At 50.4% G+C, this 24964-nt stretch overlaps 1 protein-coding gene and 2 long non-coding RNA genes across 3 annotated transcripts in view; 1 reads left to right on the forward strand and 2 right to left on the reverse strand.

The window, feature by feature from the left end:
• The window catches only part of LOC148003822 (uncharacterized), a 32005-nt gene extending 19038 nt beyond the window's left edge, over positions 1 to 12967 (reverse strand). Inside the window, exon 1 of the long non-coding RNA XR_015629686.1 lies at positions 11131 to 12967. This is a non-coding gene — a long non-coding RNA (uncharacterized LOC148003822). The remainder of the gene's footprint in view (positions 1 to 11130) is intronic.
• Positions 12968 to 13072: 105 nt separating this feature from the next.
• B3gnt7 (UDP-GlcNAc:betaGal beta-1,3-N-acetylglucosaminyltransferase 7) lies at positions 13073 to 17024 on the forward strand. Its single transcript, NM_001012134.1, is given in 2 exon segments — positions 13073 to 13369; positions 14791 to 17024. Coding segments are annotated over 2 exon segments (1194 nt in total). The 5' UTR covers positions 13073 to 13358; the 3' UTR covers positions 15974 to 17024.
• LOC148003824 (uncharacterized) lies at positions 16698 to 22600 on the reverse strand. The gene is made up of 2 exons (XR_015629692.1): positions 22429 to 22600; positions 16698 to 18255 (listed from the first exon to the last, which is right to left on the reverse strand). It is a non-coding gene; the product is annotated as an uncharacterized LOC148003824 (long non-coding RNA).
• Between the last annotated feature and the right edge of the window lie 2364 nt (positions 22601 to 24964).

Raw genomic sequence — 24964 nt, forward strand, 5'->3', positions numbered from 1 at the left:
GTATGTGTAGATGTATTGATAATTTATCCCTTAGTATTGTTCAGAATGCACTGCACAGGTATACTGCAAATGGAGTAGTCATATGTCACTCCAGGACACAAATACATTCTGAAAAAGGCAGCACTAGGCAATTTCATCATTGTCTGAACAACAGGAAGTGTGTTTACACAAACCAAGACAATCATAACCACTAAGCCATAAACCCCCACAGAACTAGCAGATTTGACTAAAATATCATGTGGTGACCATCACTGACTGCTATAAAACAAACAAAACAAAACAAAAAACGTTGTCAGGCTTGGTGGCCAACAACTGTAATTCCATCAGAGGACTGAGAGTTTGAGACTAGCCTGGGCTACATAGGGAATCTAAGGCTAGACCAGACTACAATAACAAAACTCTGATTCAAAAATATGTTAACTACAGCCTGGAGAAACACACACCTGTAAACTCAGTTACTCAGGAGGCCAAGGCAAGAGGTCTGATGTAAGTTTAAGGCCAATGTAATCTTCATAGCAAATTCCAGACCAGCCAAGGCCACTTAAAAAGGGCCCGCCTCAAGTGAGCGACTGAGCAGGTGCCTGCCATCAAGGCTGACGACTTAAGTCCCATTCCTAGAACCTGCTAGGTGAGAGATGAAAGCCAGCTCTGACTTCTACACAAACAGCTCAGCACAGGTGCCCACCACACCACGGTTTCCAGACACACACTGATTCACATTCCCACCAGGACTGGACGAGTGACCCAGCCGCCATGCAGCACGGTTAACTCAGACACCTCTCATGTGTACATCGACTTTAATTCACATTACCCTAGCAGCGAACGGTGTTGAGTGAATGCTGTCTGTCCCTCTGTGTATACCTGCTCTGTTCCTTTGAAGGATCCATTAACATTTTCCCTCTTTGGATAGTACCTAACACTGGTTGTAATCCAAGGATGGCCTCAATTCAACTCAGTAATAGCCTTGAATTTCCACTCTTCCTCCCTCTACCTCCCAAGTCCTGGGCTTCCAGGCATCACTATGAGGGAGCTGGTTACGGCCCCAGAACTTCATGAACAATAGGCATTCTACCCACTGACCCACATCTCCAGCCATTCAAATATTTTTTCCAGTTTTTCACTTGTTTTGGTCAATACATTTTATTATTTTAGTGGGTTTTTGTAAAAATTAGGATCATACTTAAGAGTTCTTTATTCCTTTTTAAGATTTATTTATTCATGTATATATGTTTCTCTGTATGCCAGGCATATATGGGTGCCCAAGGAAGACAGAATGGACATTGGATTCCCCAGAGACAGAAATACAAATGGTGGGGTTAGCAACCCCATAGGAAGAACAATAATATCAACCAAGCAGATCCCCCAGAGCTCCCAGGGACTAAACCACCAACCAAAGAGTACACATGGAGGGACCCATGGCTCCAGCTGCATGTGTAGCAGAGGGTGGGCCCTTGATCCTGTGAAGGTTTGATGCCCCAGTGTAGGGGGATGCCAGGGTGGGGAGGTAGGAGGGGGTGGGTGGGTGGGGAAACACCCTCACAGAATCAGGGGGAGGGGCATGGGATAGGGGGTTTCCAGAAGGAAAACCTGGAACAGGGATAACATTTGAAATGTAAATAAAATATCCAATAAAAGAAAAGAAGAAATACAAATGGTTATGATCCACTTGACATGGGGGCTAGGAACTGAACTCTGGTCCTCTGACCTCAAACAGCGTATGTTCTAAACTTCTGAAGTATCGCTCCAGACTTTGTCAGAATTGTGCTTTCTCTCCCCTCCCTCCCTCTCTCTCTCTCTCTCCCTCTCCCTCTCCCTCTCCCGACCAGGTTGCCCTCAAACTCACAGTGCTCAGCCTACCTCTGCCCCCTGAGTGCTGGGATTAGAGGTGTGGCTGTCACACCCAGACAAAATTATCCTTTAGAAGTGTCTTCTCCAAGACCAGACTGCACTGGTCTTCTCATTTTTCCTCAGATATTTTTCAGAGCTGAACTTCTAGATTTAGATGGAATCCAGTTTATCAGGGTGTTTTGGGTACCGTATCCAAGAAATGTTCATTGCCCTCCTGTGCCTGGCACCAGGCCTGCATACCCGCCTTGCTCAGTCAGTGGGTGTGTGGAACAGAGCAAGGGATGGGGGGGGGGCAGGAAAGGGACGCAAGATATGGATGATCAGGGATGACAAGGACTCTGGGGAAGCTCTCAGAGGGGGGCCGCCTCTCTCTTTTTCATTTGAACCCAGGGCTTTGTACATATGAGACACACATTCTACCAACGGAGTCACATCCCCAAACCCACATAGCTTCTTAACAGACAAAAGCTATGGAACCACAGGCAGGTAGGAGGCAGACTGCAGATCCCAGGGGGAGCCCTGGGGAAGAGTGTGGGAAGCAAGGAAAAACAGAGTGCTCTGAAGTTCTGGTCTCCTGTCAGTAAGTAAAAGACGGCCTCTCTCTGCTTTGTTTAGTTCTCGACCTCTCCCCTCCGATTTTAGCTCTGTGTGTGTGTATGTGTACTTTAAGTACTAAAAGTATGTGTATATTACATGTATGTGTGCATATATGTATGTCTGAGGACATGTACATGAATGGAGGTGCCTGCAGCGGTCAGAAGAGAGTGACAGGTCCCCCGGAACCGAGGTTGTAAGTAGTTGCAAGCCTCTCTGCATGAGCTAGGAACCCCTGCCATAACCAGCCAAACTCCACACTCACAGCAGCTGAGCTATCTCACTGGCACCATCACCCCCAAGTTTTCCTTCAAATAGGGTCTCATATAGCGCAGTCCAACTTCACACTCACTTCCTCTCCCTTCCACCTACCAAGAGCTGGGGTGGGGCCCTCATACCTCAGCCCCTTCCCTTCGATCTTTCTTTCTCCTCTTTCCTTCTCACCTGTCTGCAAACTTAGTCTCTTCTCTTTGAGTTCTCAGCTCATGTCTGCCCTGGGCTCTTCCTGGCCTCTCCTGTGACCTTGCAAAAAAAAAAAAAAAAAAAAAAAAAAAAAAAAAAAAAGTCTAGGATTCTGTATGCACTGAGCTAGCTTTAGTCTTTTGTGTCCTGTTGTTACCTGTCCTCCTCTTACAGATGGTTCCCGTGTCTTAACCAAGCTACCAGAGGATGTTCACAGATATTTTTAATGCCTCCCTCCTCAGGGACCTCAGGTCTGCTAGGGAAGAAAAGAGGTTCACCCTGGCCAGGAAGAGGGGCTTTCTGGTAAAGCCTCCTCATACCTTAGAAGGCTCAAAGGTCCTAGACAGATTTTTGCTGTCCTCAAATTCTGGGAATTCTGTTCTCACCCAATCTGCCAGAACAGGCTGAGAAAGACAGGCAAGACTGTTCACAATAGCACCATCATTCCGAAATCTTGAGTTTATGAAATCACAGATAAAATCCTGGCTCCTGAAACCAAACCAGGAGAGGGAGCTCAGCATGGAGCCTCATGCCCTGTTCACTGATCGCAAGATGTGGCTTAAAGCAGGACACCTCTTTAAACACCCCTCTCCTCTCCTCTCCTCTCCTCTCCTCTCCTCTCCTCTCCTCTCCTCTCCTCTCCTCTCCTCTCCTCTCCTCTCTCTATCATACCTACACAACACTGGTTATAATCTTACCCGATCAATTGATTATCTGATTTGGATTTTATATTATCAACCATGTGCACTCTTACTAGGCTGGGGAAGACCTGTTCCAGGCTTTACCAAGTGACAACCAAGGCTCTAAGGCCTCAGTTTCTTGATGTTGTTGGGCAGGGCAGTGTTCCTAGGTCCTTTCAGGTGTCAGCAGAAGTCATCCATGGCTCTTTGTGACCTCTCTGGTCCAGTCTACACAGGTGTACCTACCTTCAGGAAAGAGATGGGCCAAGGTCCTTACCTGCTCTAGTTTCTCTGGCTGTCTTTCTACTCCTAAAGAGACAATTTCTGCACTTCAGTGCTCAGGTGTCTAGATTAGGTCCTGATTACCCAGGGATTCCCCAAGTCAATGTCCATGATCCTAATTATTTTTAAAAAATGTATTCATATATATGAGTGTTTTTTTTAATGTGTGTTGTGCACCATGTACATATCTGGTGCTCATAGAAGCCAGAAGAAGGTGTCAATTGTCTGGAACAGGAGTTACAGACTGTGGTGGGCCACTATGTGGGTGCTGAACCCAGGCCTTCAAGAGTATTCAGTGCTCTTGACCGCTGAGCCATCTCCCCAGTCTCAAGGTTCAAAATGTCGCTATAGGCCTTTTGCCAGTAGGCTTACGTAGTCACGGGTGAACGTCTTTGCTAGTGGCCACAAGGCCTCTGGTACAGGAGTCAAGCCCTGCTCTTCTCACTTCATCCCTGTCCTGTTCCTGTGTGCGGTTTCATTTTGTCCCCTGCAGCCAAGAGCCAGGAATATAAGACATCTTCTTCCAGGATCCGGAGTTACACAATCAGTGGTAAAAGCATTTGCTGCCAAGCCTAAGAAACTACACGATAAGAGAGAATGAATTCCCACTGGCTGTTCTCTGACACCGTAGGCATTCATGTACATGTACACACACACACACACACACACACACACACACACACACACACACAAATGTAAAAAAAGAAAAAGCTCTTGCTTTTTTTGTTTTGGTTTGGTTTTTGGTCTTTTGAAAGAGGTGTATTTATGTACCTCTGGCTGTCCCAGAAGTCATTCTATAGACCAGGCTACCCCTAAACTCAGAGATCCACCCTCTTCCTCCTGAGTCCTGGGATTAAAGGCATGCACCATCACCACCACCTAGGGAAAAAAATGTTTTATTTAAATTACATTTATCAGAGACCAGTCTACTTTAAACACCTAAGGCAAAGTCCTGGCTCGTCCACCATGCTGAGAATGCAAACTCTGAGCGGGAAAGGCTGAAACATGGTGGACAAGACCCTCGCAACTCCAGCCAGACCCAGAAGCCAAGGAGCCAGTGCCGAGACTACAGGAAGAGCAAGATCTGTTAGGTACTAGGTACAAAGCCCATAACTGAGGTTTGGGCTCATGGTCACAAGGTACCACCTGTGGCCTCTTCTCCAAGAGTACTGGAGGATGCTTTCTCACTTCACCGCAATTCTATCAGATGAGATCATTCCAGACCATTGGCCTGGGAGGCTGCTAGATTCACCTTGCTCTAAGTCTCACTGCATTCCTCTGTAAAATGGGAAGAATAATAACAATTTCTGCCTAGTTAAGGGTTTTTATGGGAAGGAAACAGGAGAGACAATATGTGTGTGTGTGTGTGTGTGTGTGTGTGTGTGTGTGTGTATGAGAGAGAGAGAGAGAGAGAGAGAGAGAGAGAGAGAGAGAGAGAGATACCCAGCACAAGCACACTGTGGAGCCTAAAAGGCATGTATCTCTGAGTACTTCAGCTCTCTAGCCCACCCCTCATCTCTCTGGCTAGATATTTGGCCGGCTGTCATGGGAACAAGACTGTCCAGAATGCACCTGGTCCAGGCTCTGGTCTGAAAAGGCAGCCATTCAAGGTTGGCTTGGCCAGGAGCCTTGTGATGAGAGACAGGGGGCCCTGTGCTCTGGAGGGAAGGAGGCCCATGTGGCCTCAGTGTGGAGCTGAGCTGTCAGCCTGGGAGGGTGGCAGGCTGGTTGGGAGGGGGAGGTGTCTCAGAAGGAAGACTGAGCTAGTGTTTAAGGCCTAGGGCTGAAAGGCCACTGTGTGTCCCATGCTAGCTGCCTGGCAGGCAGGGATGTGACTCATTGGTGGCCAGAGGAGGGTGTAGCCTGGGCCCAGCTGGCCAGGACAAGGGGCTCACTGCCCACCCACACATGATTGTATGTCAGTATGTCAGTATAATGTATGCTAGTATAACAGGTATGTTATTGAGTCTTACAAATCTGCCTGGGCTGTTAGGACCCCTTGCAGTAGCCACATCCTGTCCTCTTCTAGCTGTGGCTGTCGCAGCCAGAGTCTCTTGAAGTAGCCCATGCCTGCCTTCATTCCCTGCCTCCCCACCCCTATCCTATGCATCCCTTCCTGGATGCTGCCTGGCAGAAAAGGGCTGTCCTCGTTCTTTAATTGTACCCACTATGGTAGGACTGGTGAAGGAGAGAGGGACAGACAGCTTGTTAAAGTGATGCTAGCCATTTGAAGTCCATTTTTCAAGGCCAACAGGAATTCATTCCTAAGGACATAATACAGTTGAGCAGAAGAAAGGCAGGGAGGGTATTGGGGAACCAAAGGGAGACAGGCTTGCTGGAGTGGCAGTTGGAGGCAATACACACTATTAAAGGTTTGTGGGTGTATCAGACATCCTGGAGCAGGTGCAGAGCTGAGAACCTGGGGGTGAGAGAATAGGCGGAACAGGACAGGACCTATTGGGTCCCAGACCTATTCCCAAGGTTTCATTGGTAACAAAACAGCTTGTCACGGGCAAGTGTGTATTTATGTGTGTCACTGGGTAAGCAAGTATTGCAGAACTGTGTGCGTGCGTGTGTGGGTGCGTGCGTGCCCATGAGTTTTCTACATGTCTCTGAATGCCTGTGTATTCATGTATAGTTTGATCTTACTGTACATGTCTGGGTACACGTGTTCACAGTCTGTGTCCTAGGTATAATTTATGTGGTGATGGTGCATTTGTGTGAGAGAGAATGTTTGCGTGTATGTGTGCCCTATCAAGAGGACCTTGGGTAGAGCTCCAAGACACAGGCAATACCAGGAACCAACCACCAATCAGCCCTCCACTCCTTCCTGGCCCTCCCTGTCAGGTTATTTCTGCTTTGCTGCCCCTGAATCCCCTTAGCTCTGTTCTCTGAGTGGCAGACCAGCTCCACTTCCACTTGATTGCCACCTATACCCACAAAGCCATGGGGCTGTCCCCACACTAGCTGGTTTGTACTTGAGCACAGAAAGGAACCAGAAAGCTGTCCAGCCCCAGAGGTTCTGCATCCATCTTCTACTGGCTAGCCCAGAAAGGGGTGTCTAGACAACATTAAGGAGTTGTCCAAACAGCACCGCCCTCCTTCCTCCTAGGCTCTGCATCTGAGCAGTTTGTCTTACAGAATAGCCAGAGTCCTGGAGGCTTGGCCTAAGTGACAAACGGCTGGAACATCTTCAAGGTAGCTGAGTGAACCCCTCACTGAGCAGAGTTTTTAAGATTGGCTGAATCACCAGGCAGCAGTGGTCCCAGCAGTCAGGAGGCAGAAGCAGGGGGATCTCCAAGTTCAAAGCCAGCCTATAGTATAAGTTCCAAGACAGCTAAAGAAACACTGTCTCCAAAAGGCTGGCCCTAGAGAGAGAGAGAGAGAGAGAGAGAGAGAGAGAGAGAGAGAGAGACTGAGACTGACTCCTTTGAAAACTCTACCACCCCACCCCCACCTGTTCCTGGGGGCTGCCAATTTCAGGATCTTGTGCCATGCATAGAATGGAAAGTATGACCCAGATCTGGTCAGTCATGCTACCTCAACCCTGGGATATGCTCACTGGTCTAGGGTGGGGCACATGACACAGAGAAACCAGTGAAAGTCCCTCCCTGGGACTTTATACGAGGAGGTGGAAGTGGTGTGTGTGGGAGCTGGAGTGAGGTGATAAATGTCTGAGGGTATCTTGAGGCCTTTGCCCTTCTTGTAAAAGGACAGGATGATGGTGTTGGTGGTGTTTCTATTATACAACTAGCAAGTTTCTTTTGCTTCAGTCACTTCAGAGTTGGAACTTACTATCACTTAAAGCCAGAAGAATCCTGGACTGTTTCTTGCCTGAGTCACATGCTTGGTCTTCAGGATGCCAGAGCTACCATCGTGGTCCCTCCTTGTCTCTCTCTCAGTCCCCAACTAGATGTCTTACTGCCAGCGTCCATTCCTCTCAAAGCTCCTAAACCCACCTCTGCTGTCTCTACCACCACCTACTTCCTCAGCTTTCTGGCCCCAGTCTCCGCCACAGCTACTTCCTTGTCTGTCTGTCTGTCTGCTTCTTTCCCAGCCTCACAGGAAGGCGTGTCTCTCTTCAGATTCTTGCTCAAAGCAGGCTAGCCAGGCTCCGGAGTGCTCCAGGCAGATGGCTTCCCCACATCAGAGTTGCCTAGAAAAGAGAGACCTGCTTTCTCCAGGGTTTCCCGGGTAGCTCTCCTCTGTCTGGCCTTGGGACCAGCTCTGGGAGACCCCGTTTGTCACTCAGTTCTGTCACCTCCTTGATTGCTGAGGCTTAGCTGCATGAATACAGGACAATCAAAGGTCCGCTTGGGCTCCCTAGAGCTGGGACAGGTTTCCTCACCTCCTCCATCCCTGGCTCATTCCCGTGTGATCTGCATGTTTTTGGAGCCTCCCTTTGTGACCTACGCACGCACGCACGCCGCTTTGTCAGAAACAGAGGACCATGCTCAAGCCTTTCTACAATGTCCGATTTTATTGAATAATGAATTCTCAGAGTACAGAAGTTTCACCGACAGCAATTCACCAGCTGGCTTCACTCTCCTCCCTAGCCTTGGCTAAGGAAAACACAGATTCCTTCATTTCACTCTTAATTACTCGTGTTAACTCAGGTCACACATTACAGACCACGTTGTAAATCTGTCTATGTATATGGGTATAGTTGTAAGCTACAGAATGGCCACTAAAGTCAAAGGGATCCCAGCAGGCCTGGGTTCTCCCTTTAAGTCAGAGGCCAGGAAGAAGGCAGGGAGTGGGACTACAGAGCATGGGTTACCCTCCATTCAAAATCTAGGAGATACCACTGACTGTTCCCACCACAGAGCCAGGCTGACAGGCAGCGCAGAGTTGAGCCTCAACATTGAGTCTCCTGTCAGGCATGAGGATCAGGACCAGTCCAGAAGGATGGACAGATGAACAGCAGGTCCAGATGAACAGACAGATGGAAAGACAGCAGTTCAAGGAGGCCGTGCCAACATCATGAGCCAGCCAAACCTGAAGCACCTGAACAGTCAGAAACTTGGTTGTCCACTGATGCAAAACCCAGGTGGTAAGGTGACAGACAGGTCAGTGGAACCAGAGCCATGGCAGTGTTAGGGGTCTGTCTCTTCCTGGGGCCCAGGTGGCAGTGTTACACCATTTCCTCTGTCTGGTGTGTCCTTAAGTTCTCAGGCCTCATTTCCCTGCTATGATCATCCTCATGTGCTCACATGGTGCCAATTTGCTTCGATAAATCTACTTTTAGGAGTAAGTTATTTATCTACCTGCATCTCATGTACAGCAACATTTACTCTCAAAATGAAGCCAAAAGCTGTTTGTAAAATAGTCTCTCCTCAGGGCAAGGCGCAGCCTGGAAAATACTGCTATTTACAATATGGAGGGACTTAGGGCAGGGATTGCCTGCTCTCAACACCTTGGCTGAAAGAAAGTCCAAGAATTCAACTAGACTCTTAGCGGAAAATACCCTGGGTTCTGAAGATTCTCCCTACTCCTCCTTGCTCCTTCTTGGACCCCTGACTTACAGGAGGACTCAGGCCTGTAAGACGGCTTAGCAATTGTATCTCTCCTGTCAGCTTCATGCTGGAGAATTGACTCCTGAAAGTTGTTCTCTGACTACACACATACACATACACACACATATACATGTACATAAACACACACATGCACATAAACACATATATACATACATACACATACACACACACACACACACACACTAAACACCTAAGTGTCCGTTTAAAGTTGAGAAATAAAGGGGAGTCAGCATCCAAGGAGATGCACCCCCTCTCTGGCACCGGATTCTAGCTCCCGTGCCTCCATGTGGGGGAGACAATTTACCTGTGGGTTCTCTTCCAGTGCTGACTTGAATGCTATCCCTGGGGTCTCCCTGACCCTTTCAGCGCCACCCTGTTGTACCGTGTCAGGTTCTCAGTAGTGGACACCTGTGGCCTGTGAGGACCAGAGGTCTCACTCTCGGACTTTCTCATCAGAAATCATCTCAGACCCAAATTTACTCTCTGCAAACTTCTAGAACAAAATACAAAGTAGGCATCCTACCAAGGTTCTGAGCTTGGAGAAACTCCTTTCAAGGTCTGCAGAGGAAAACATGTCAGGGCAAGTCTCAAGGTCACCCCGACCAACAGCTAGCCCTGAAATCACAGAGGACCCATCATAGAGTGTTCCAGACCAGGGTAGTGCTCCACGGAGCTGGTCTGGCATGGACAGAAGAGCCATGCCATTATTTCTTGACAGGTAACTCTTTTCCTACCAGCAAATGACCTCTGGCCGCCCAAGCACTGATCACCTCCAGCTGTGAGTGTAGACAGCTGAATTTGAAACCCCCAGCTGTGGCTACCCGTGAAGTGTATCACTAACTAAAACTAATTCACATGCCTTCAACAGCTCCAGGCTGAATTAAAGTGACTGCAGCTGACATGGCCACCGCCAGCTCCAAGTCTCTGCCCATAGTAGACTCTCTCCAAAGTGCCCAGGGTTCCTTACTTTCTACTTACTTGTTCTTTCTGACCCAGAGGCAGCAACAATACCTAACCAGTATGCCCTCTCATGGGTCAATTCTACATTTTAAGTCTCTGCAGACCTAATAGGGAAGGAGAAAGGGGTGTTTCTTAGTGTTTCTTCTATAGGCCAGGTCACTGAGCACCCCTGCTGGGGCAGCAAGAGAATGGTTCAGAAAGTGACTTGTTGATTTAGGGACTCTATTCAATCCCTTCTTCCACCCACACCACCCCCACACCACCGTTTCCTGAAACTGCTGTCTCCTCCCACAGGGCTTTCACCACAGCATAGGGGGCAGTGGCAGAGTCCACTCAGACTGGCCTTGTTCAGCCACTCCAGTTGTTCCGAGACAATCAATAGCCAGCTGCTATGCCCTCATAGCTGGACAGATGGAGGTGGGTCAGACTAAGAGAGCCTGACGGTGGGGAGTCACTGTGCTTCTAAATAGTGACGGGCCCCTGTGGCTCACTGAAAGCAGAATAAAGTAACATTGGAAAGTGACCATAGCCTGGGCAACACATGCACATGCACACGTGTGTATTTTGTTATCACACATTTCCCCATTCTGAATTCACAGACCAAATGATCTTTGACAAACTATCCTGACTGACCAGTTCAACTGGAAAACCCAAGGTGACCTTGGGCAGCTCCCCCGGACCCCCTTACTGCTTCCGTGTTCCCTTGTGGTCCCAGGATCCCCTGGGATAGGTCAAACATTAATGATCAGAATTTCAAAAGCACCCACCTTCATAAGGCTCTGCATGTAGGGGACACTGATGCTTCCTCTGCGTCATCTCACGTAGCTCTACATTGGCAGGAAATTGAGGTCTCAAGAGGATAAGCCAGCTGCCCCCTCGTAGCAGCCAGGAAGTGCGGAGGACTGGCCCAACCCCCAATCCTCTGGCACCCAGATCTCAATTCACAAACCCTCACCAGATACACCTGTGTCCACCTGCACCTAGCACCTGGAAAAACTTCACCCTGGGGTGAAAGGTGAATCAGAGGTCAAAAGGGGTGATCTCCAGCAAGGCACCTTATGGGGAGCTGGGACAGAGCACCTGCTCTTCCTCAAAGTCACACTACTGGGCAAAAGGAGAGAACCCCAAAGCTTGGGTGGTGCCAGCTATGCTAGCATATCTGTAACCCCCATCGTTCAGGAAGCTAAGGCAATGTGATCTGAGTTCAAAGCCAGCCTGAACTGCGTGCCAAAAGGGCGTGGAATAGCAGAGACAGGGATGGGTAGGTAGCCAGTGCTAAGCTAAGACAACAAGGACCAGTGACCTGGGACTAGTGGGACTGCAGTGACTCCTAGGGGCAGGCAGCTAGGCCAGTGAGACTTACACTTCAGGCCAGGGCTTTGCACTGTCCCAGGATTCTCCTCTGAAATTCTGATCTGAAGGCCCTTCATCATTCCTGACTGGAGCTTCCAGAACATTCCAGAAGATTCCACTGTATGTTTAAGCACATACCCCAGCCCAAGGATCATTAAGGGAAGGCCAAAAGGAATCTTCACCCTTGGGGGTCACTGGGGCTTTCTGGTCTCCCTGTATCCCCTGGGAGAGGAATGACATTGCAGAAAGGTCGTTTCCCAGTCCTACTATCCCACTATCTGACAGAAATGCCTGAGACAGGACTCAGGGACTACCTCCTGAGCTGGGCAGACCTCCTGGGTTTGAACGTTAAGGCTGTGACTCCATCCATAGGATGTGTGTGCGTGCGTGCGTGTGTTCCTGACTCTACCTTCTGGTAAGAGAGGAACCGCAGCTTATGTCTCCAGAACCAAGTGAGCCACTGACGCCAGGGCCCTAGAACCAGGCTTGGCAGGTAGGGCACTCTGGATGCTGGGAGTGGACTGTAAACAGCTTCCATTTCAATCCTGTGGGTAATTTTGAAGCTTTACTGCCTACTCAGCATTGCGACCCCAATACGGGTCCAGACATCTGGACGACAGACAGCAGGACCAGTAAGTAGCCTTATCTGACAGAAATTTTTCCAAGTCACCCAGGGGAGGCATCACCCCAGAGCCTGGGCCAAGGTGTCCCCTCCCACCCTGAATTGTGTTTATGTGTAGCCCACTCCCAAGAGAAAATCACGCAGATTAATAAAGGCCTGGAGACAAAAGAAAAAAAGTGGGGTGCGGTTAAGTGAAGGATTTGTTGGCAATACAAGAAGGAGGCTTTTGTTTGTTTTGAGACAAGAGTCTCATTAGGGAGCCCTTGGCTGGTCTGGAACTCACCGTGTAGACCAGGCAGGCTGGCCTTAAACTCACAGAGATCCACCTACTGGGATTAAAGGCACGTGTGAACACTCTAGCAAGAGAATGGACTTTTTGCATAAGCTAATAAGCCTTCTAGAGTGGGGAGCCCAGAGCCTTCCTGGGTGACCTGAGCTGGCTGGAGGTCTGACACAGGCAACACAGCCTCTCCTAGCATCATCTCCTCTTAAGATCGCTGGCCAGGCCTAAGCGAACCCAGGTAGGAGAAAAGTAGACAGGGTAGAGAGAAGGAAGCTTTACGGAAAACAGCCTTTATCTGCCTCCTCCACTCTACACACCCAAGGCTTCTCCAGTAGGAAGCAGCCAGGCCGCTAGGCGCCCGGTGGGCGTGGAGGTGGGCGGCGTCCGACGTCCCCACGTGTCCCGAAGAGGAGAGGCAGGCGACCCCGTGAAGGCCCAGCAGCGGGGAAGTCGCCGCGTCAGGATGTTGGCGATCCTCAAGGTCTCTGAGATTCCGGCTCTTCCCTTAGCGATCCCGCGGGGCGTGCCTCTGAGGTGAACAGAGTTGTTGTCCCCACGGTGAGCCGGGGCGCCAAGGGTTAACCTACCTGGGCCGCCGCCCCTGCGGCCCCTCCTCCAGCCGCAGGGAAAAAGAAAGTCTCAGCGGGGGCGCGGCCCGGCCTCGTCCCGCCGTCCCCAGTCGCGGCGCCCAGAGCTGTGATCCGTGCGCCCCGCTCAGCTGCCCTGGACCGGGCGCCATGTCTCTGTGGTGAGTCGGGGTCCGGGTGGCCGCAGGGTACCTCCGAGCTTCACCTCCTCCCGGGACCGCAGAGCGCAAGGGATGCACGCTGGGTGCCCTGGGGCCGACCCCAGTTTCCCGGGACATCGAGGGTGGCGGGAGATACGGAGTAGGGCGCGGCGCCGGAACGGCAGGTGGGATGTGGGAGATGAGGGGCGCACGCTTGGCTCCCCGGCCGCGACTCGGGCAGCCAGGTCTCTCCGGCCCTGCGATCTCACTAACAGATACAACACACGCACACACACCCTACCCCTCCGGTCCCTCTTCCCTCCTGTTGCCTCTTCTCCGGACCGCCTCGACCCTTCGCCTTCCCCCGCTTTGCTCCTAAAAATGGAGTGGACTGGTACGTGCGAGCCAGGGCCCTGGGGCTGGTCCTTACTCGGACTCCGGAGCTGCGGCGTGGAGCTTCTTTAGAACCCGAAGAACTGGAGGGGACTGGGTTCGGTCCCAGCAGGGTACCTCAAGTCATTTCTGTCTTTCTCCATCCAACCTGGTGGCCGGGAAGTCGCGGGGCTCCTAGGGAAATCTCGCTGAATGTGGGGAGGGGGACCTAACATTACTCAACCTGCGCCTCCACAGGCTTAAAACCCAGGGTTATCTCTACCTGCTTCCTGGCTCCCTGGCTCTTGTACCTCCCCGCCTTGGAGGTGAGAGCCATCTCTCTGCTGCCCCAGCCCTGGAAGGCCATGAGTCTCTCCCAGTGTGACCTACGGAGGAAAGGTTCTTGCGGAAGGGGGCACGGGCAGGATCATTCCTGAGAAGAGCTAGGATTTCTGCCTCTGAAAAGGGTGTGGAGGGGTTACCTGAGCAGGTAGGGTCCCCAGAAAGTGGGTGTCCTTGCTATGACTGAAGGGCTCCATGTGGAATATAAAAGTAGGGGTAAAGAGTTGTGATCTGTCCTTGTCTCTTTGAGGCCTCCCATCTAGAGTAAGAACGGCTCATTTCTGTTGAGTCGGTGGGGGCTGCTAAGCCAGAACCCACTCTCCACTGTACTCCACAAGGAAACTCCCCAAAAACTGCAATAAGGATACTCTCTTTGCCCCATAGAGTGACTGGTTCAAAGTCACCCACTGATACTGGTATCCACATACTAAAAATGAAAACCAGGGCACAGAGGCTGGACAGAGGTCTCTTTTCCTGGCAAAATGACAGCATTTCACTGAGTTCGTGCCTGGTACTTTACCTTGTGTTCTGTCCCATTTTGGGGGAACTTGAGGGGTTAAATGAACCCCCTTCCCAAAGTCGTTAGGTTTGGGACCCCAGTAGCTGACTCTTCAGGAAGCAGGATCCTCTGACCTTGGAGGAAGAAGAGTCCACCAACCCATCCGTGGGCCCCTAATCCTCAGGAAGACTATGTATGAGTGACAGCTCTTCTCTGCTGCTCCCCCTAGGAAGAAAACCCTCTACAAGAGTGTATGCCTGGCTCTGGCCCTCCTTGTGGCTGTCACCGTATTCCAGCGCAGTGTGACCCCTGGTCAATTCCTTCAGGATCCTCTACCACCCACGCTAGGGCCACCCAAAACTGGAAGTCTGGTCAACCCCAACAGCTTCTGGAAGAGTTCAAAGGATGTAGTGGCTCCCACCCCCACGGTTCCTCGGGGACCCCAGGTCTGGGATGTGGTTACCACTAACTGCTCTATCAATGTCAACCTGACCCATCAGCCCTGGTTCCAGAATCTCGAGCCACACTTCCGGCAGTTCCTAGCCTATCAGCATTGTCGATATTTCCCCATGTTGCTAAACCACCCGGAGAAGTGTGCCGGCGATGTCTATCTGCTTGTGGTTGTCAAGTCAGTCATCACACAGCATGACCGCCGAGAGGTCATTCGTCAGACCTGGGGCCACGAATGGGAGTCAGCAGGTCCAGACAGGGGGGCCGTGCGGACTCTCTTCCTGCTCGGCACAGCCTCCAAGCAAGAGGAGCGAACCCACTATCAGCAGCTGCTGGCCTATGAGGACCGTCTCTATGGCGACATCCTACAGTGGGACTTCCTTGACAGCTTCTTCAACCTGACTCTCAAGGAGATCCACTTCCTCAAGTGGCTTGACATTTACTGTCCCAATGTCCCCTTCATTTTCAAAGGTGATGATGATGTCTTTGTCAACCCCACCAACCTGCTCGAGTTTCTGTCTGACCGGCAGCCCCAGGAAAACCTATTCGTAGGTGATGTTCTGAAACATGCTCGACCCATCCGCAAAAAAGATAACAAATACTACATCCCCGCCGTCATGTACAGCAAGGCCACCTACCCACCCTATGCCGGCGGCGGGGGTTTCCTCATGTCTGGCAGCCTGGCTCGGCAACTCCACCACGCCTGTGACACACTGGAACTCTTCCCTATTGATGACGTCTTCCTGGGCATGTGCTTGGAGGTGCTGGGAGTGAAGCCCACAGGCCACGAGGGCTTCAAGACCTTCGGTATCTCTCGGGTCCGAGGCAGCCGAATGAACAAGGAGCCATGCTTCTACCGATCCATGCTCGTGGTTCACAAGCTGCTGCCTGCCGAGCTGCTGGCCATGTGGGATCTGGTACATAGCAATCTTACCTGTTCTCTCAAGTTCCAGGTGCTCTAATGTTGCTGGGCCACCAGTGCCCAAGTCCTCAAGTCCTTGGGGCCTGGGGACTGGAGATACAGTGCACGGCATAGTCTTTGGACCCTTGCAGGAGGTGAAGGGTTTGGGCCCTTTGTGCCCCTGGGTGTGGGGGGTACAGAGAGCCAGAGAGGAACTCCCAGAAATTCCCAGAAAGAGACCCAGGAATAGCAGAACTCCCCTGACTGGAGGTCATCTGAGGACCTGGAGCTCTTCTAGTCCGCTAGGAGGCCCTGGTGGCCTCTAAAGGAACATTTGCTCAGGTACCTGAGTGAGACCTGATCCCAGTGGGTCTGTGGCTGCCCCTTGTCCTCACAGGGCAGTCTCTTTCCTGTCAAATGCCTGACTCCCTGAGGGCCAGGCAGCCTTTGTGGGAGATCATTCCTGTGCAGGTCCACAGGTGTCCCCTGGTCCACATTCCTGGATCTCCTAAGAGAGGAGCTCCACAGGCTCTCAGCACAGCCCCAGGCTTGCCTGGGGTCAGCTGCTGAGGCACGGCTCCTGGCTGTCTTCTCTCGTCCAGAAGCCTGACTGGCCACTCTGACTACCTCAGCACTCCTCTAAACCTCAGTGTGGGCTACTGCCCCACCTTACACCCCTGACACAGAGCAAAAGAGCAGTGCTCCTGGCCCCTCCAAGGCACAGTGATACCTGAGCAGAGCCCAGGCCAGGTCTCACCCTTGCGCCTCACCCATACTGACTCCCTGGCCAGAAACTGACCAGTTGGGCCCTAGATGTAGACATTCTTCTATTACTGTGAAATTTATTTATGAAGGGTTGGCAGGAGGCGGCTCCAGGCCTTGGGAGGTGTGCCTCTTTTCTGTACACTTTCCATCAGCAGCCAGCTAGCGTCTTTACCATCCCCCCCTGCCCTCCATGTCCCCCTCTGAGCCCTCCCCAATGACACCCCTACTTTTCTGGGGCCTGTCCAGACTATTTTCTCCTGCGAAAGGATGCCACCTCCCACTGGGGTCGCCTGGGAAAGGTGGAAGCGTCTTCTCTATTTTCTCAATAAAACTGGCCTGGTTGTTGACGTTGTCTGAACTAGCTGCTTCCTTGGTCTTGGCCAGTGGGCGAGTAAGACCTCTAGAGGGGCCTGAGAGGCTGGTGGTGCAGGAAGCCGGCATGCTCCTGCCCTCAGTTGTCTCAGTTGATCACATGGCCTAAAGATCAATTAGCAAAGGTCAAGGCAAGAGTTCTGTTCTAGTGACTGCACTCAGGCAGGGCACACAGAGCCTAGTAGGCTCCCTGATGTCCTTGCACTGAAGTAGACTTGGCTGGAAGGAGAGCCTGCCTTGTGCAGGACGTTTGCCAAAGCTGCTGCTTCCGGAGGAGAGAGAACAGTTATTGCCAGGACAAGATCTTCTGAGATGGGAGTGAGCAGGCCAGCTGTGGCCAGCTCAGATCTGCCATGGGTCCAGCTGCTCCCATCCAAGTCCTAGGGATGGAAAGGACAGAGCTGCCACCATTTCTCCCTAGCACAGGTATTCCCACACCTTTGTTAGCTGGCTATGTTATTCACAGAACTCAGTGCAAACACACGTGCCTAGTTCCCAGAAGTTAACTTTAGGATTGCAACAGTGCAGTGAGAGCCAGCACCTGCTCTCCGGAACAGCGAGCTGCTGGAGAGAGAAGGACCGGAGGGAGGGAGAGAGAGAGATGGGTGCTTGGTTGTGCGGCTAGGTGGCAGACCGGCTTCAATCTCTAGCCTCAGAGGCTTAGGGAAGTCTCTGGAGCTGACCCTGAGCTACCGACCCTGGGCAACAGATCAGTAGTTCTGAAGCTATTACTTTTGCTTGGGTTCTGTGAACTGGGAACTCCGGGGAAGTAACCTGCCTGCACTGTGGGTCTTAATGACTAGTGATATCATCAAGTTAAGACTCTGACCACTCAGCCAGAGTGTGTGGTTTTTGCTTCCTGATAGGCTATCTCACTTGGGCCCAAGGCTGGGTAGGCAGGCCACATTAACTCAGCAGAAGGAGGCCAAGGAGCCCCTAAAGAGGTGGTAAGGGGGGGGACGCTGTCACATTTCCCATCGCCCATCACCCACCCTGACTCAGCCTTGTCCCTACTGCTTAAAGGATATTTCCCTGAGGTAGACTGGAATTTGGGGAGGAGTCACTGTGGGGGAGGCCAAGGGGAGGTTCCCTGCTGAGTTTGTTAAGAGATCCCAGTTCTTGGGTCTGGAAGTGGTAGAGACACTCAGGCAAGACTTCTCTATTGAAACGGGGCTCCAACCAAGAGCAGGTTAAGTCCAGTGGTTCCTAGAACAAAGGAAAGGGGTAACTTATTAAGAAAAAAAAAAAAAGACCAACAATGACTCTCCAACCATCCCATCCAGGTAATCTGATGGAAGGAAGGGACTCAGAACCAGAATGCTTCAGTCTTGACTGGTCAGTGTCCCGTCTTTCCTGCGGATTATAGAAAGGATCTGGTCCTGACTGGTCAGGGGCTATGCAGTCTCATGCAGGTACTGGTCAGCTTTGACTCCCAGGGTCAGGTGGGTATATTCTCTGGAGACTGCCTTTATCCCACATCTGAGAGAATGAATGATGGTGTTTCTTAGCCCTAGGCTGTGTGCTGGCTCTGGGTCACTGTTTGAATCTGCTGAGAGAGGACCAATCAAATAGGCAGGATCTTCCCTAGCATCAGATGAATGGGTGTATCTCGGTTAGGTGGCTCCCTCTGTTTGAAGTTAGGGTGTTCACTGCAGGCTCCGAGCTATCAGGTAGACAAGGGTCCACGTCCTGCTAGGCCAAGCAGGATAGGAATATATCCCCAAAACTGTATTGGGAGATGTTCATCAGAATGTCCCTGCTGCTGCAGTCCCTGCAGACCTTCCCCCATCCCCCCAACCCCTGTTGCCATTGGCTTTTTTCAGTTTGCCTAAGAATGTGAATTTCTAGCCTTCTCTACACAGCCTGACTAAAAACACTCATTGCTGGGATTACTTAAGGAAATAGGCATAAAGATAAAGGCTTTCCGGGAAGATTCAGGTACTTTTCACTCAAGTGTTTCCTAGTTTGAGAGGTGTGTCCCATCAAGGTTGCACAACAAAAGACAAGAAAAGTCTTCACAGGTCCCTTCCTGAGGCCGGTCTCAGGTACCCCAGCTGCCCTTGAACTCACAATGACTCACATCTGACAGCTGGTGTGACAGGTGTGTTAGATAGGAACTGATGGAGGCTGAGTGGGACAGAACTGTGTATGAACGTGGCCTGGGGGTCTTGGCAGTTCACCGGCCAGTAAAGGGGGATTGGGATGGAAAAGTCCAGCTGTGGGTCAGGTCTCCCTACCCACTCACCCCCCAGTCTCAAAACACAGGTGGGTATGTGGATCAGAAGCTTCCACGGGTGTTATTAGATTCTCAGCCCACCTGAGGCTTTTGGGTAATTAACCCTTCAGCAGGCAAGTTCTACCCTGCCAAGCCTGTGCAGTGCTGAGGTGGAAGCCAGGGCTTCTAGCAGGCTTAGGCAAGGGCACTACCACCTGAGCTGTCTCTCCAGTCCTATTTAAAAAGTTTTCCAGTAATCATAAAGTTTCTGAAGAACAGAACTCAAAAACCAGGGAAGACTTTTTATGACCTAATGAAATCAAACTGAGTGGGGAGGCGGAGCAAGGCCTGCCTGCTTGGATTTCTTGTCCGACGACCTGTCTTTGAGTTAGAGCTCCCAATTCCCAGGCGAAGATTAGGATCCTCTGTGGTGAGCTCCCAAATAGGAGGGAACAAAGTGAACTTTCTAAGTTTTATGGTTTACTTTAGGGGAGGAGAGCTCTACTTTTCCTCTCCTTTAGTCCAGAGTGACAAAGGGCCCGCACATCCTATCTTTTTCTGGGCCGACATTAGCAACAGTAACGACCGCGGAGCAGAGTCCGTATGCCTGGCGCTGGGAACGCTCTGCATGTATAATCTACAATACTTTGTCTTTAGTAAAAACAGGTTTACTTTTCTTTTTTTTTTTTAATTTATTTATTTATTTTTATATGAGTACACTATAGCCATCCACAGACACACCAGAAGAGGGCATCAGATCCCATTACAGATGGTTGTGAGCCACCATGTGGTTGCTGGGAATTGAACTCAGGACCTCTGGAAGAGCAGCAAGTGCTCTTAACCTCTGAGCCATCTCTCCAGCCCAGGTTTACTTTTCAATGTAAACTCTTTTATGTACCCTTGTCGGGCTTTGGGGGTGGGGGAATCCAAGCACACCCTCTTGGATCTTCCTCCCAAATACCTCAGCAAGTAATTCCAACTGTTAGCTCTCACTCCACACTGGGGCGCTGCTGAGCGGGCCTGCGCAGTTCGGGGGCTTCTCAGGCCACGCAGGCTGCGGTGAAGCCTACACTTGAGGCACTTAAGTATCTGTCTCTGTAACACTCAACCACCACAGCCATCCTTCACCAAAGAGTAGTTGGATGTTGGGAACCTGGGTCCAGGGCCTCTGGATGAATTCCGTAAACTCCCTCAGGCGCTTTCACACACTAGCAACTTTCAGGGTCGGAATAGCAATCGGTGTGTATGTGTTGGGAGGAGGGTTTCCTTACTAAGGACAGAAGGCTTCAACAGCAAGAAGTTCTTGTCCTTAGCTACCAGCTCTGCATTCAAAGGGAACTTGAAAGGGGGCAAAAGGCCACCCCACTGTTACCCAGAGCTGGGAGGCCTCTTCCAGCATATTTGCATAACTAAAGGAGACCACTTAAGGAATCCTGCCTTTCACAAAGGAAACCTGTTCCTAGGTGTAGTACCGGGGAGTAGGGGAAGCTTCTGGAATTCCGTTCAACACTATATTCAAAAGAAGAAATGGAGGTCTCAGAAGGATCCCACAGCTATTGTGTGACAGGGATTGACTGGAACCCTATGCTCCCAGCCCCCACTCCATATCGTCTCCCTCAACTTCCCTCCCCTCCGTTTTCCTTACAAACAACTTGGGGGTAAATGTGTTTGCTTCTTTGTTAAAGCCTACAGCGCACCAAAAACTGTTAGGACCCATGAGTGACGGAGTTTGGAGAAGCTCAGAAGCATAGCACCTTATGAAAAAAAAAAATCCAGATAATAATTTAAATATTCTGATGTAAGGGGTTTCCGTTCCCATAAAGCCCTGGCACTGACTGAAATGTCTATCCAAGTCACGTTTACTGTCTGAAGCTTCTTCCTACACTTTCTGTAAAAAGAACTGTTTGTTTATGGGAGAAGACCTGTGTGTGCTGTGTGTCGTTGCAGAGATCAGAGGACAGCTTGCAGGAGTAAGTTCTTGCCTTTCAGTAGGTGGGGTCTGGGAATTGAACTCACGGGTCAGGTTAGGTGGGAAACACCTTTACCTGCTCAGCTCTCGGGGCTGGCCCCCCTTTCCCATCACTTTCTAGGCTGATGACTGTGCAAACCGCCCACTCTGGGGGAGAGCACTTAGCTTGACTTTTCTTCCTTCTGTGGACAAACCAGTTTTCCTCCGGTTGCAATTCAATTCTTCAACTCTGTGAAACTGTGTGCTATTGAACGGCTCCTTGAGCTGCTCACGGCTTCTCCCCCTCGAACTCAGTAACTAAAATCCCTAACACAGGCTCACTTTTGTATCTGTGTGAGGGACACTAACTTGCCTTCCTTATTTAGACGAACACCTAAGCACGGAGGAGATGGGATGCAACTTTTCCATATAGTTCCGATACAAAACTGGAACTGTGGGAAGATAGAAGATCTTTAATTCTAAATTGGTAGGTAGTTAGGGAGAGAGGTCAGAGATGAGATCAGCCTGACCTCTGAGCACTTCCACTATAGATGGAGCTGGGCCCTTGCACAAAAGAAGCTCCCTCTTCCTCCCCTCCCTTGAGGCCTCTGAACTAATTGCCAACCAGCAGGATAACTCCCTGCCCCATTCCATGGCCAGCCGGAGGTAACCCAAAGGGTGGGCTTAACTAAGCTAACTCCATCTCCCTCCCAACTGCACTGCTGACTGCAGACAACCCTCAGGGTAGGCTTGGCCCACTTTTGAAAGTCCCCACCCCTGTCTTAATCAAGACCTTGCAGACCTTTAAAACGACCCAACGGGCTAAATGTATCGTGCCTAGGCCGATTTAAATGGAACCCAGCCCTGTACCACATCCTATTAGAAAATATATAAGCGCAGAGCTGTTGTATCAAGAAAAATAAACAAACAAAAACCCAATATACACAGACAGACAATGAGACAGAAACAGAAACTGCCAACCTCAGGAGAAATAGTGCTTTTTCCCTGATTCCTCCCCGCCTCCAAACCCCCTTGTTAGTCACCAGTTTCTGCTTCTCTAATAAAAATTATGAAGATGGACTGCAAGTTTCTAGTCCTGTAATTCTTCAACAGACAGAGAAATGAACAGAGAAAGGAGAACTATCAGGCAACATAAACTTGGAAGTAAAAATTACATCCTCGGGTCGGGGATTTAGCTCAGTGGTAGAGCGCTTACCTAGGAAGGGCAAGGCCCTGGGTTCGGTCCCCAGCTCCGAAAAAAAGAACCAAAAAAAAAAAAGAATTATATCCTCTATAGGTCCTTCAAGGTAAGTAAGGCATATCTAGTCTCTAGTGTGATCTGAATCCCCCTGGGAGCTTGGAGAAAGCACTTCACCAGGTCATAAACTGAGCGGATTAAAGAGGAACAGGAAGGTTGGGAGTGGACTCTGACCCAGCCAAAGGCCTCGAAACTCCCAAGAGCCAGGTGCCAGCAGCATCCTGGCAGCACTGAGGGACAGGGATTTACTGGCCCATGCAGAACAGATTCTGGAAACACCCTGTGCTCTGGATTTACCCCGCACGGCCCAAGCAACTGGAGTGCCCTGAGTTCCTTCCCTGTCCTAGGTTCTGCAGGTTCAGTGCTTGAAGTCCTGGCAGGAGGGAACCCCAGGTAGTTAGCACCTGAGACCCTGCTGGGGACAGGAGTGCCCTGAGCGCCTGCTGGATCCGGGGAAGGAGGCTTGTCGCCTCGGGCGCTTATGCTTTCCAAGGGATTGACTTTGTGCTGGGCACCAGTGGCGTGGATGGCATTCAGCGGTCGGTACACCCCTGGAGCAGGCTAGGGGAGGGGTTCCCTATGTCCCCAAGGAGCAGAGGGACCTCCATGAACCTCGGGAAAAGGCGGGGAGCACGCCCTGCTGACCTTCTGGACGCCAGGCGCTAGAGAACTGATACCTGGGACCATTAGTTGCAATCTGGAATTTAGCATCATTTGGACATTATTGATGTTTTGGGAGAGTGTTGTGTGTCTCGGTATTGACTTCACACCAGACAGGTAGAGGGAATGAACCTCTGACAGTGAGTACGAAGGATTTTTACTTTTTTGTATACCGGAATTGTAGAAAGGTCTCCATTGTACCCAGTTTGTAACACAAAAGCTCAGGCTCCAGAAATTCCAGCAAGGCTGGCACTTGCCACAGTATACCGGCAAGAGCTACAGTCTCCAAGGAGGCCTAAGCTTGGAATCTTAACACTTGGAAAGTCGAGGCAAAAGGAACCCACACAAATTTGAGGGCAGCCTGAGCTACAGAAAGAAGCAGAGAGATTTACTCAGTGTGGCCATGTTGGGAAGAATAAATAAAAAGGCCCATTGACCTGAGCCAGGTTCAAAGAGAAAAAGAGCCGAGAGAGAGAGAGAGAGAGAGAGAGAGAGAGAGAGAGAGAGAGAGAGAGAAAGAGAGAGAGAGAAAGAAGGGGGGGCAAAAGCTATTCTTGTTGAGCAGGTCCAGTGAATATGTGGTCTGACTGCTCACTTTCTCTGTTCTGGTTGAACAAGGTGGTCCTCAAGTCTGTCATGGCTTGAGGGGCTCAGCCCAGGTTCTAGAAGATGAGTACTTCCGCCTCAGGCTGCAGCCTGCCTTCCTGTATAATCACCCTTGTCTCGGGACTGGTTTGTTTTCCAAGCTTTGATCTTCCGGGAGAGTTAGAATACTGATTTATCTCTGTGCCTTCAGCCAAATGAAACACACACAGGAACGTGCCAGTTCCATCCATCCTGCCTTAGGTACCTTGTGGTGGCACAAAGAAACATTGTCTCAAAAAACAAAACAAAAAAAAAAAAACAAAACAAGAAACCGAAATCTATGTAGACTATGGGTTAAAGGGGTTTGTTATGTGTCGTTTTTTAAGGATTTATTAATTTATTATATGTAAGTACACTGTAGCTGTCTTCAGACACACCAGAGGAGGGCATCAGACCTCATGACAGATAGTTGTGAGCCACCATGTGGTTGCTGGGATTTGAACTCAGGACCTCTGGAAGAGCACAGTCAGTGCTCTTAATCACTGAGCCATCTCTCCAGCCCATTATGTGTCATTTTTAAGAAATAGGTTTTTAAAAACAATTTTTATTAGGGGCTAGAGAGATGGCTCAGCAGTTAAGAGCACTGGTTGCTCTTGTAGAGGGCCTGGGTTCAGTTCCCAGCACCCACATGGCCACTCACTCACTTGCAAACTCCAATTCCAGGGGATCTGATGTCCTCTTCAAGTATCCACGAGCACCATGTGCACATACAGGTATGCAAGAAACACACCTATACATATACAATAAGTTAAATCTTTTAAAAAATATTAGATTTACTCAGTTTATGTGTGAATGTTTTGCCCGCGTGTATGTATGTCCACCACATGCATACTTAGTGCCCTCAAAGATGAGAAGAGGGCACTTCTTGGAACTGAAGTTATGGATGGCTATGACCTACCCTATGGGAGCTGGGAATCAAACCTGGCTCTTCTGTAAGAGCAACAAGTGTTCTTAAGCCCTGAGCCATCTCTCTAGCTCAGCTCAGTAAAATCACTGAGCAAGGTGATAGATACCTGTGATTCCAGCATTCAGAAGGTAGAGGTAGAAACATCAGGAGTTCAAGGCCAGCTTCAGCTACAGTTAATTCAAGATTACCTTGGGGTCCAGGACAATCAGGGCTGTTACACATAGACAGGCATGGGGGTGGGGTGGGCACAGATAACCCTTGGGGTACTGAAGAGAGATGGCT

Source organism: Rattus norvegicus, chromosome 9 (genome assembly GCF_021556685.1).
Source record: "Rattus norvegicus strain SHRSP/BbbUtx chromosome 9, alternate assembly SHRSP_T2T, whole genome shotgun sequence".
NCBI lineage: Eukaryota > Metazoa > Chordata > Mammalia > Rodentia > Muridae > Rattus > Rattus norvegicus.